We start from the raw sequence: 12,412 nt of genomic DNA, 5'->3' as shown, positions 1-12,412 counted from the left end.
TAAGCAGGTGGTACACTTCACAAATCAGACGTCACTGCCGTTCCACAAAATTAAAAACAAAAAAAATTCTAGGGAAAGGTAGTATATGCCAAGTACCACAGAATTCAGAAAATTATTTTAATGAAGAGAACTGTCATGTGACCCATGAAACATCAGAGGGGTCTGACACTATAGTCATCTTATTTGAAATGCTAACAGCCTTATTGCAAAGTTGACAGGCAGGATAAATATAAAGGTCAGATGCCACAATGTTGTTTAGGTTTTGTTTTTTATCTGTTTAAGTGGGGAAAATGAGTACAAGGAATCTAAATAAGTTTTGTTATAAAGGTAACTTATTTACATTAGAACAAATGAATATAGGATTAAATTTATTAAAAAAGTTAAAGACAAATGGGTGAAACATCTTAAACGACTAAGAAGAGAAGTGGCAAGATGTAACTCTTCAAACAGAAGTGGAATTAGTCCTCACCTTTCTGATTCCAGGGGATAGACCTATGAATGAAGGTTGAAATTTACAGGGAAAGATAGTCAACATCATTTTAAGGAAACATTTCTAATAATGGTTGGTATTGAATGGATAGCTTTGGGGAGAGGTATCAAGGTCTCTATCTTTAGAGGTGAAGGAGCCCTGGTGGCACAGTGGTTAAAGTGCTCAACTGCAAACCAAAAGGTTGGCAGTTCACACCCACCAGCCACTCAGTGGGAGAAAGATATGGCAGCCTGCTTCTATAAAGATTTACAGCCTTAGAAACCCTATTGGTAGTTGTGCTCAGTCCTATAGGGTCACCATGTGTAAGAATCGACTTGACAGCAATGGTAGCATGGGTGAGGGACCACTTTTCTACAGGATTCTAATGTATGAAATGAGAAAAGGAATAAGAATTATTTAGGAAAATAAAAGTACCCGGTATATATGGTATGATTTAGGTGGTGTCCAACATTATACCTATTTTACTTGAGAAATGGAGAGGATTATTACTAAGACTCCAAAAAAACTGACTGAGCTCCTATAGCAGCCACAATGCTGCAGGGCAGGTATTGAAGGGTTTTCTAAATTGTGGCAAGCTAGCTGCAAAAGTCTAAGGAAACTAATGGGGTTTCATTTTAGACCTGTCAATTTACAGAATGAAAGCGCCCTGGTAGTGCCGTGGTTAAGCACTAGGCTGCTAAGCAAAAGGTTAGCAGTTCGAACTCATCGGTCGCTCTGCCAGAGAGATATGTGGCAGTCTGTTTCCGTAAAGATTTACATCTTGGAAGCCCTATGGGGCAGCTCTTCTCTGTCCTACAGGGTCACTGTGACTTGAAATCAACTCAACAGTAGTGGGTTTTTTAACTTACAGAGCTCTGAGTCAATAATGTATGGGAGAATTTTTCCTAAGAAGTGAGAGAAGGAAGTGGAGCAAACTGCTTTAGGAAGAAGGACAGTATAGTTAGAGAAAAACATGCAGAGTGTGATACGGCTGGTAAATCACAGAATCTAAATCATTCGTGTTTCCTTTTAGGGAGGATAGGTAAAAACGAAGAAGATAAAGAAGAGACTATGCAGGGTAGTAAAGGGAAGAGGAGGTGGAGAGAAGTGACAGAAGGAGAGCATGAATAAATATTTTTGGGTTGAACAAGATAATTGGTCTTTTTGGATGGCTTCGGTGATTTTTTTTTTTTCTGTGCTCTCTTTCAGAGTCATTTTTCTTTCAGAATATTATAAAATGAATCATTTTCTTTCATTTCCAGATTCAGCTGGCAGTTGCCCTAAAAGTTCTAATTATGTTTTCCTTATATAAGAGAGGAGAGACCTATTACTGTAGAAGGTTCATTTTTTTTTTGAAAACTGTGCTTTAAAACTCAAAACAGTTAAGAATTATGTCACAGCTATTTTTGAAAATCATTACACCTACAATGAATATCAAGAAAATGGTAATGAAAAAATAGCATGATGCCTGGGGAAACCTTTGACAGAATTATTTGGATTTGAGGTTTTTAAGAACTTGAAAATAAATTTAAACACAGCTTAAAGAAATCATCACACAACATCTGGCACGATATTACAATAGCAGCAGTTGAAGAAATAACAGAAGTATCGTCTACAACCAAACTGTTACAGAGCAATCGGCCAACAAAAGCCCAAATCAGTCACTACCTAAGCCATTTTCCATACTTGAGGTTGAAATTACCCTTTTCATTTTTCACTTTAGTACTGTGTAGAAGATGGCTGTCATAGTTTACTTCATTCCCAAATCAACATTTCAAATAATATAGGTTATATTCTACAGAGAAGTTGTCTAGGTCTTATAAAAAAAATTATACCCCAATAAAATCTTTTCTATTTCAGAAGACACAATGTTATAAGAACCAACTTTTACATCAAGGCAAACAAACAAGCAAACAAAGATAACAGTTTCAGAATGTCTCAAGAATGAAAATGGCAGTGACTTCAGGTGGCAAAGAAGCCACAACTCTTAATGGCAACTCTGACTAAAGTCATTAATGCTGTATGTTTGAAAGGGTGTTTTCTCCTCACAGAGTTCCTGGCTAACTAGTAGATATTGCCTAGAATATGGTAGATACTTAACATAAACTTAGTACACAAAAAATAATAATGATGAATAACTGAATGATAAACGAAGGAAATAATTGACAAATTTAAGGAAAAAAATGCAAACACGATGTATGAGAGGCAGTATAGCTTGATGGTTACAAGCACAGGTGCAAGCCAGACTGCTTCAACTTGAAATCCAGTTCTGTACATTCTTAACTATATGGCCGTGGGCAAGTTACTAAATCTCTATATACCTCAGTTTCCTTTTGCTTATATAAATGGGCTATTTTGAGAAATATGTGCATTAACACATTTTTTAGAAGTACTTAAAGGATCATATGAAATGTATAAAAACCAAACCCACTGCTGTCAAGTTGATCCTGACTCATGCGACCCCATAGAACAGAGCAGAATTGCCCAATAGGGTTTCCAAGGAGTGGCTGGTGGATTCAAATTGCTGACCTTTGGTTAGCAGCTGAGCTCTTAACCGTTGTGCCACAAGGGCTTCAATATGCAACATACAAAAAAAACAAAATCAAACCCAGTGCTCTCGAGCCGATTCTGACTCATAGCGACCCTATAGGACAGAGTAGAACTATCCCATAGAGTTTCCAAGGAGTGCCTGGCAGATTCGAGCTGCCAATCCTTTGGTTAGCAGCCATAGTACTTAACCACTATGCCACCAGGGTTCTGCCACCAGGGTTCTGATAGTGACTGCCAAATAAATGTTAGCTATCAAGATTATATAAAGGTCTTGTCCACATAATTCAATATAAAGTGAATTGACAACTATGGAATTAGGCCACTGGGGCTAAACAGACCACCTAGAGCCCAGGGAGGTGGGTACAATGAATACAAAGCTTTAGGGTTCTACTGCCCAAACTTTCCTATATCATATAAATTCTTTTTTCTGTTGAGACTATATGTTGATCCTTCCCAAATAATTCTCACAAAAGTGTTGGAGATAATGGCTTCTTATCGACTTTAGTTAGAAGCCCTGTCTTCCAAGGGCAAACATTAGACTAGATATATTTATCTAACTTGAGAACTATTGTCTATTAGTGTTCAGTATTTGATTAATTTCCTATAGGCTTGGTATATAACAATAAACAGAGATTAAGCAGTTTTATTAGTGTAACCTCAAATACTTTACTGCTTAGAACTGCTTTAATTTTGTTTTAGTTTATCGTGTAAGTCTATGATTCTGAAAGGGTGGTCAGGTGTCAGAATCGATCACTGCCTAGAACATCCAGAAGCAAGTATGCAGCTGGTGAATAAAAACAGCTGTAATCCTGTCTGGGTGGAGAGGAGAAAGGGATCCACTTATATATGTGACAGAACTCAAAAGAAATTCAGGGAAGTCAGGGGTTTTGTCTACACTAGCTGAACAAAGGACATGGTGAGACATATGTATGTACATATTAATAAATGCGTAGTGTTTTCTGTTTGTTATTCAAAGTCCACCTCTCTGAAAGTCTGGAAATAGCAGTTGCTCTAACAGGGGATGGATTACACTGGAAGAATGACATATAAACTCTATGCCCTGTGTATCTGTGAAAACTGGTAAAAATTTAGATTTGTTTTTAAAATACCAGAAAATCAGATACAATTGTACCTGTACTTTTGAGTTCTCTTACCTCATAATCTGCCTTCCCTTCTTTTCTGTTTCAGTCCATGTTCACACAGTGGGAAACAAGCACTTTATAAATACACACATAGTTCTGCTTGAGTCACACTCACCATTAGTAGTCTATCTCCTACTTGCAACCTTCCATCTTTTTGTGCTGCTCCTCCGTCTATAATTTTAGTTACGTAAATGCTGTTGTCTCCGGGAATATGTTGGTTCCCCACACCTCCTGCAATGCTGAAACCTAAACCTATGGAAAAGGGACAGGAAAGGAAGAGACTTTCATTATTATGATTTCATTTTGAAAGCAATGAGCCATATTTCAATATGTATTTTTTAACTAATCCTGGAGTTATTACAATAGCAATAAACAGTGAAGACTCTACTTCAACTGATTTTATTCATTAAATATGTATAAGACTTGTTGATTAATGTTAATTAGGCAAAGATCTTGAAGGTAAATCCCATGTGGACCGTTAGTTTTGTTCTATTTCATGACAACGTACCTAACTGTTGCTCCCTAGCTAATTGGCTCATAATAGGTGACTAGCTAGAATAGAGTCAGAGAAAAGGATGTGGAAGGATTCTAGGTAAGCCAAGAAAAACTCAAGTACAGCCTTTTCATGTTGAGTCTGTGGGCTCGTCTTTGTTGCTGTTACTCTAGTATAGGCAACAGAAGTATCCCAACGTTTGGGGTAGAGACCTAAATACTTGACCTTTCAGGATGAAAAGTAGAGCTGTTAGAAAATCCCACAAATTCTAAGACAAGAGTCATGAGGAACATACACTGGATATTTAATCAATAATTTTGGAGAGAAGATGAGGAAATGAAGCTAGATACTTGCCCTTTGTGTTTTCTTCTCTGGTCACCTTGTCATATTTCCACACTCCTAGCACTTACTGTAATTAACTGATACGGAGGCTACTCTCTCTCACACACACACAAATCAATCAGTCAATAAACCATCCCTCTACACTGGCTAAAGAAATGGATTATATACTTAGACTTTATTATTTTTATAACAAACCCCAACATATCAAACCATTTTAAATATGGGAGTTTTCTATTTTGAGAGATGAATTTTTTTATGCCTTACAAAACTTTTATTTATACTAAACTACAGAATGATAACAAGATTACACTTATTTAAAAAATCAATATGAGGTCATTTTAAAGGAATCACTGAAAAAATCTCTAAAGGTCAAAGGATAGAAATCCTTTGAGAGTATAATTGAATACACATTCAGTACAACTCTTACTGCAAATATTTTCACTGCATTTTAAAGTCATAATGATAATTAACATGCAAATTACTTAGAAAGTTAGATATTAATCAAAGGTCTTTGTTTCTAAAGACGGAATTTCTATATCTTCCTCGGCTTAAAAAAATTGGATGCCATAAACTGAGTCAAATGATAAAGCAATCATTAAAATATTTGGCAATTTATATAACACTAATGAAAAACACTCAAAAAATACTTAGCCCATTTCAGTATACTTTTATTGAATAAACATTGGGTAGGGCTATGTGATCTTAAGATTGCATAAATGATTAGTTAATGAAAAAAATCATGACATAGTAAATTATAAAGTAACACTTCTGGAATTATATTTTAAATGCAATGTTTTTTGTTCAGTTAACGATAATAGTTAATAAAAATAAAAGAAAAATAAATTTAAATTGATGGGGAAATTAAAATAAGTATTGTCTAAATTCTTACTAAAATGGGTAATTATTCTTTATTGACATTTTACCAGCCCCAAAGAGTTGTGAGTGTACTTATTTGCCTAAGATAAAGAATTTATTCATCAAGGAAAAGATGACCAAGGATAAATAAAATGTCCCCAGGTTAGCTTTCTCTATAAAATTTAAAATACATATCATCTCATGTTTTCAAAAATTTTTTATTTTGTATAAACATGAGTATAGGGGATTAAAATAAAATTTTTAAAAGCTTCATAGCCACATGCTGGGATCAATCTACTACATTTATAATAGTAAAGAGGTTATTCCAAACCATGGAAAGAAAAGGTTAAAAAAATTCCATGGGCTCTGATTTACATTCACCCTGCCTGCAATAAATGTCACAGATGGTCTGAGTTACAGAAGAGCCAAGAAAACAAATTACCACCATAAACAAGGTTAAGTCCAACAAAGAGAATAACTATGTAGTTGACATTTGAAGCTGAAGATTATACCAAGACAATGAAATCACTATAGATGCTGTAGACATAAATACATCAGCTAAAAGAAGAACAACAATTTTTTCTTTTTTTGAGATCAAGTTTATGTACTTCTTTTTAAGTAGTATGCTGCTCAACGTGAAGCAAGGTATTTTCACGAAATGTCCCTCTCAGAGCCATAGAATGTGTAGTTTATGTCTACATCTAGAATACAAGTTCATTTACAGGTTGGAGGGTCCATGTGTGTTATAAAATTGAATCTGTCCTAATGCATTCAGTCATTCAAAAAGCATCTCCTGAGTGCATTCTACCCATTGTATAGCCAGTTTCTATCTACTGTAGCCAGCATAAATATAAACCAAAGCATGGATTGACTGGAAACATGGTGTAGAAAGAATGAGCCATGCGGAGGATTCATACAAGTGACTATGAGTGAACCAGACTAAAGCACTGTTCTAAACCCAGACAATGCTGATGAGGTTTGGAGGATCACTCTGTGAAGACAAATGTGGGCTATGACTACTGGACAATAAGACCTAATCCAAACTATCAGTCTGGAGGCCCTGGGTGTTCCCTGTACATGCTCTGTTAAAGCAAGGGCACAGTGTCTATTATAGAATCTTGACTAGGTAAGGCCCTCCATGACTAGCACCACCACCCTTCCTCACTACTGCTCTCTCATTTCTCTCCCTTATTAATCTTCCCTGCCCTAAATCCACTCTAGCAACACTAGCCACCTTGATATTTCTGAAAAGTGCCAGGCAAGCTCCTTGCTTAGGGCCTTTGCTCTAGTGGTTCCCATTTCCTGGGATACTCTTCCTTCAGGTCTTTGTTCAAATCTCAATTCTCACCTCTTTATTAATACTGTACCCTGACCCCCACAAGGAGCTCTGGTGGTACAGTGGTTAAGCACTTGGCTGTTAAGTGAAAGGTTGGTGGTGCAAACCCACCAGACTCTCCTTGGAAGAAGGATGTGGCAGTCCACTTCCATAAAGATTCACAGCATTGGAAACCTTATGGGGCAGTTCTGCTCTGTCCTGTAGGGTCACTACGAGTAACAAGCAACTCGATGGCAACAGGTCTGGTTTTTGGTTTGGACCCCTACACCTTATCCCCTTATCTTACTCTACTTTTTATTTTCCCTTAGCACTTATTATCTTGTAATATATTAAAAAGTTACCCATGATTTATTTATTCTTATTGTCCACCTCCTTGGTGAAAAAATGAGCTCCATGACGACAGGCAGATATTGTCTAGAATAGATTTTGTTGTTTTATGCTATGCAACGAGAGCAAGAGCAGGTACATCATTACCTCAATTATGTATTAAAAGAATAACTGAATACATGAATATAAAAGGATGAGGAAATTTACATGTTTCTGAGAAAGCCACTCCTCGAAGATGAAGCTGGGAGCTTTGAGCGAGTGAGGAACAGCTAAAAAAGCGAGCTCTGTTAATTTGGAGTCATTACACCACATCAGGTGAGCTCTGCTTAGTTCTTCATCTTCAGTCTGCACAGAATTCACGCCAACCACGAGGTGGGCAACAGTAGAGCTGGCTTCACAGCCCGATTCTTTCATCAACTAACTGTAAATTTGAGTCTCAATTTCCTCATCTCTAACAAAGGGATAAGTATATTTATGTTCTCCAGTGACTGGCACATAATAGATGCTTGATAAATTCTCTGCTCCACAAGCTCTCAAGTTATTTAGAAAGACAAATATTTAAATACCTTGACATAATTTAACTGGCGAGGATGAGTTCTGTAACAGTACTAGTGTTTTGTGAGTGCAGAAAGGTAAGTACGGCTTACTTATTAGAGAAGCAGGAGAAGAATTTAGAAAAGATTTCGTATTTGGACTAGGTCCTGAAGATGAAGTTAGAAAAGAGAAAAGAGGATGCACTTGCTAACCCAACATGTCCTCTGGGTTCCAGGCTGACTAAATGACTAACGAGCATCATTTGTGTCTAACAGAGCGTGTGCCTACGGAGAGCTGCCCTGACTTAGGTCACACAGTGCTGATGAAACCCCAGTTCTGTTGGGTTAGAAATGCCTGGCAAACACTCAAAACTTGTATTCATTGCCACTGAATTGTGCACTTAAAAATGGCAAATTTTATGTCGTATGTATTTTATCGCACATACAAAACACAACCATGTATTTATGATGAGATAAAGCAGGGTTGTATCTAACAGGTAACTACAATGCATGTTATAAATAGTTGAGTAAGGAACTCTGAAAATAGCAAAATATTGATTTTGGTGGTAGGGGTTGAGGAGAGGTAGTTTTGCAGGAATTAGAGAAGTGGTTACCATTTTGGAAAGAAGTGTCCAGGATAAAGAAATAGTCCTCATTGTTAGGAGACGGCAGACTAGTCAATTTAAACTCACTGAAAATAATTTTGAGCGAGTACTCTGCAGTCTCACTCAAAAAGACTGACCCTAATGCTATGTACCATGGGCTTGTTTGGCTATTAAGACTAAACATAGATGTAAACACTCATAAAGCCAACACACACAAAAAAATTTAAGTATTAATAATACAAAATGAAGTAAAGCCAGTGGATATTTCAGTACTGTGGCAAAGGAACGGGCAGTTCTACTCTGTCCTATAGGGTCGCTATGAGTCAGAATCGACTCGACGGCAGTGGGTTGGGAGTGGTGGCAAAGAAAAAAAGCATGTAAATCTGAAACAGCTAATTCCCCAAGTAATTAAAAATGAACTGTTTAACGAACACGTAACATAGATACAGAATTTCAGGATTGCACCCATTGTATAAAGCCAGGTTCGTCTTTACATATTTCTTGCATATTCTCAAATTGTAATCTTGTATGTTAATATAGAAGAGCAGGCATAGGTAAAAGAATGACTGAACCTTGTTCAAGCCTTTAATTACACCTTTTTCCATGTCAAATCTTTTCCTCATCCTGTGAAGAAAGAACACTGTGAGCAGATCACAGCTCACCCTTTTCCCGGTTGACTGCCTACGCTGAGGAGGAGGTGTCAGCGAGAGGTGGGGAGCTTGAAAGCAGAAGTCTTGGCAGCATAGATTGATATTGTGCTTGAGATGCTCAGAATAAAAACTCAAATGCTTAAAAAAGTCCTATGATTAAAATGTACCCATATATTCTTAGGGGGCATAAAGAACTAAGCCCCATGGTGTCTTAAAACCATTCAATAACTTAGCTTAACTCCATTTTATATGACTTTACTGGGAGAGCATTCTGGGGCTTCACCAAACAATTCAGTATTATTAAACAAACTCGTTCTGTCAGAGTTTCTTTAGGATTTGCTAGTTAAGGTGTTACTGCTTTACAGAAGTACTAGTGATATTCTGCACATTCTTACTATGTGCTTTTCTTAAAGCGAATGCAGAATTCATCCTGAACCCTAGGCTGGCCCTGTCTTAGAAAACCTCCCCATATGGATATAACTTTCTAATGTGCATACATTTCAGTCAGAAACAATCAAACAAAAAACCCTTACCTTTGTGACTGGCCTACACTGATGACTGACAATATCTGGCATTTCATCCCCTTTAGAAAGAAAATTTTGCTTAAAAAATACCAAAAAATGTACCTTTCATTTTAACTTGAAGGACTAATTTATTCATTAAATTCATCAGGCCCTGTGGACACAGCTAATTAAAACTCAAAGCTTTATTTTCTTACCCTCTGGATACTTCCTGAGTTCAAAGACAAAGTCTGGAGTTGGGAGAAGTTGTTTTGTTTAAAATTTCTAAGCTACTGGGGTTAAGAAGCCCTCGTGGCTTGGTGATTAAGCATTAAGCTGCTAACGAAAAGGCCAGTAGTTTGAATCCACCTGCCGCTGCTTGAAAACCCTATGTTCTACTCTGTCCCATAGGGTCGCTATGAGTCAGGATCAACTCGATGGCAATCGGTTTGGTTTTGGTTTCTGGTTTGGGGTTATGCAGTCCTCAGAAATCTCTCACAGATGACCCAACTTCCCCACAGGCAATGTTCCAAACTTTTTCTCTTTTTATGCAGTCTATGACATCCACTCACTATTTTAGCATATCACTTTTTAAATTATTGCCAATATTTGCCAACTTAACATTTTTCATGTGTACAATTTAATGATATCAATTAAATTAATCATGCTCTGACACATCACTTTCACTCCTATTTTATTGTGAAAAGTCCCCATTTCTGTATTTATCCTTTCTGCTTTTCCTTTGGCCTCAAAGGGATAAGCATGATTCTTCTTTTCGAAATCTCCATCTTACCTTCCCATCTAGGACCTTACTTACCACCATTCTCCTTTTTTTTTTTTTTTTTAACCACTAGACTCTTCAGTCTCTTCTTATCTTTAGTGTATTTCTTCTTTTCTGGCTTTGGCCATGGTTCTGTGCTATCCTGAAAAGATCTTCTCTTGAACTTGCTGCAGCCTCCTTACCTAAGAGCTGAAGTTCTTAAACAAGTGATCTATAATTATAACTCCATTTCCATACCACACGCAACTTCCGTAATCTCATTAACCTGGCTTCTACACATCACAATCCGCTCACCTGGCATCCTAATCCTTAAGGCCTGCATAGTTTTGCCTTCAGATAGAAGTTGTATTGCTTCACTGATCTGCATGTTAGCATCATGTAGTCATATGATGGGGGTGGGTAAAGTAACTGTAGCCTAGTTCCACCCAGGCAAGGAGCCCAGACACCCATCCAGAATTTTCTTTGGAAGAATGTAACAATTTCTCATGGGTCTTTACTATTGATTATTTTTACGTCCCTGTGTTTCATAACATTGCCCTGCCCTGTTTCTTCTATTTCTCTTACCACTCCCCTGTTTATGTTACTGGCTTATCTTCCTTTTCTTGTTCTAAAACAGTGATCTCAGGATGTGGTTTCCTGAATAGTAACATCAGCATCACCTACGATCTTGTCAGAAATGCAAATTAGAAACACTGGGAATGGAGCCTAGCAATCAGTAGCTTAACAAGCCCTCCAGGTGATTTGGATACATGCTAAATTTGATGATCAGGTCTCTAAAACAAAAACAGCCCTGGTGGTGCAGTGGTTAAGCACTCGGCTGTTAACCAAAAGGTCGGTGGTTCAAACCCACCAGCTGCTCTTCAGGAGAAAGATGTGGCAGTCTGCTTCCATAGATTTGCAGCCATGGAAACCCTACAGAGCAGTTCTACTCTGTCCTGTAGGGTCACTATGAGTCTGAATTGACTTAACAGCAATGAGTTTCTCTAAAATAAAGGGTTTTCTGCAAGGTACACTCCATAGAATCCTATTCTCTTTATAAGCTCTCTCTTGTGAAGAATCTATTTCCATAGTTTCAACTGTTTTTTTTTTAAGGTATATGTTGGTAAGTGCCCAAAATTTCTGTACCCCCAACACTCTTATTGGTCTTGATTTAATTCAAACACACAAGCTTGAAAAAAAAGTACTCATAATCTGCCTTCAAAAGTGGCTTCTGGAAGCTCTTTGATGTCTAGAACCACCTTTACTCATTACTGGATCACAGGGCCTAGCATGATACCTGGCAGATAGATAGCTGCTAGCCAATAAATATTTGTAGCCATTATTAGGTTGTATCAGAAGCCTCAGTATATATGTAAATATAAATACATTACTCCTCTCCACTGATACTTAGGAAACCCTGGAGGCGTGGTGGTTAAGAGCTATGGCTGCTAACCAACACGTTGGTGGCTCGAACCCGCCAGGCTTTCCTTGGAAACTGTATGGGGCAGTTCTATTCTGTGCTATAGGGTCGCTGTGAGTTGGAATCGACTCGATGGCAACAGGTTTGCCACTGATACCTTGCTAGATCGAGTACAAATCCAACAATGCCTGTTTTATTGTAAAACCTGGTAACCACATTTCCTGATTCCAGTCTTTCCCTCCCTGCTTCTCCAATCCATTCAGCAAATATTTTTCAGGTTTTTTTTTTTTTTTTTTCTTAAAATGATTACGTTCATCACATCGTTCCATTTCTCGAAATTGTCCATTATTGTTCATTTCCTACAGGAACTGTACATATCATTTTCTCACTGTTTCTTACTTCCCTGCTGCTAAGTGAGAAGAGGATGTAG

At 37.4% G+C, this 12,412-nt stretch overlaps 1 protein-coding gene across 15 annotated transcripts in view; it reads right to left on the bottom strand.

Annotated features, from left to right (window-relative positions):
• Positions 1-12,412, bottom strand: part of DLG2 (discs large MAGUK scaffold protein 2) — a 2,175,949-nt gene that overhangs the window by 542,704 nt on the left and 1,620,833 nt on the right. For all 15 annotated transcript variants that reach the window (XM_049891082.1, XM_049891084.1, XM_049891085.1 and 12 more), the window contains one exon: positions 4,277-4,413. In XM_049891082.1, the coding sequence (XP_049747039.1) occupies positions 4,277-4,413 (137 nt within the window). The remainder of the gene's footprint in view (positions 1-4,276; positions 4,414-12,412) is intronic.

The sequence above is a fragment of the Elephas maximus genome, chromosome 7 (assembly GCF_024166365.1).
Source record: "Elephas maximus indicus isolate mEleMax1 chromosome 7, mEleMax1 primary haplotype, whole genome shotgun sequence".
Taxonomy (NCBI): Eukaryota; Metazoa; Chordata; class Mammalia; order Proboscidea; family Elephantidae; genus Elephas; species Elephas maximus.
The sequence above is the reverse complement of the archived record's forward strand: the minus strand, read 5'-3'. Positions and strand labels throughout refer to the sequence as shown.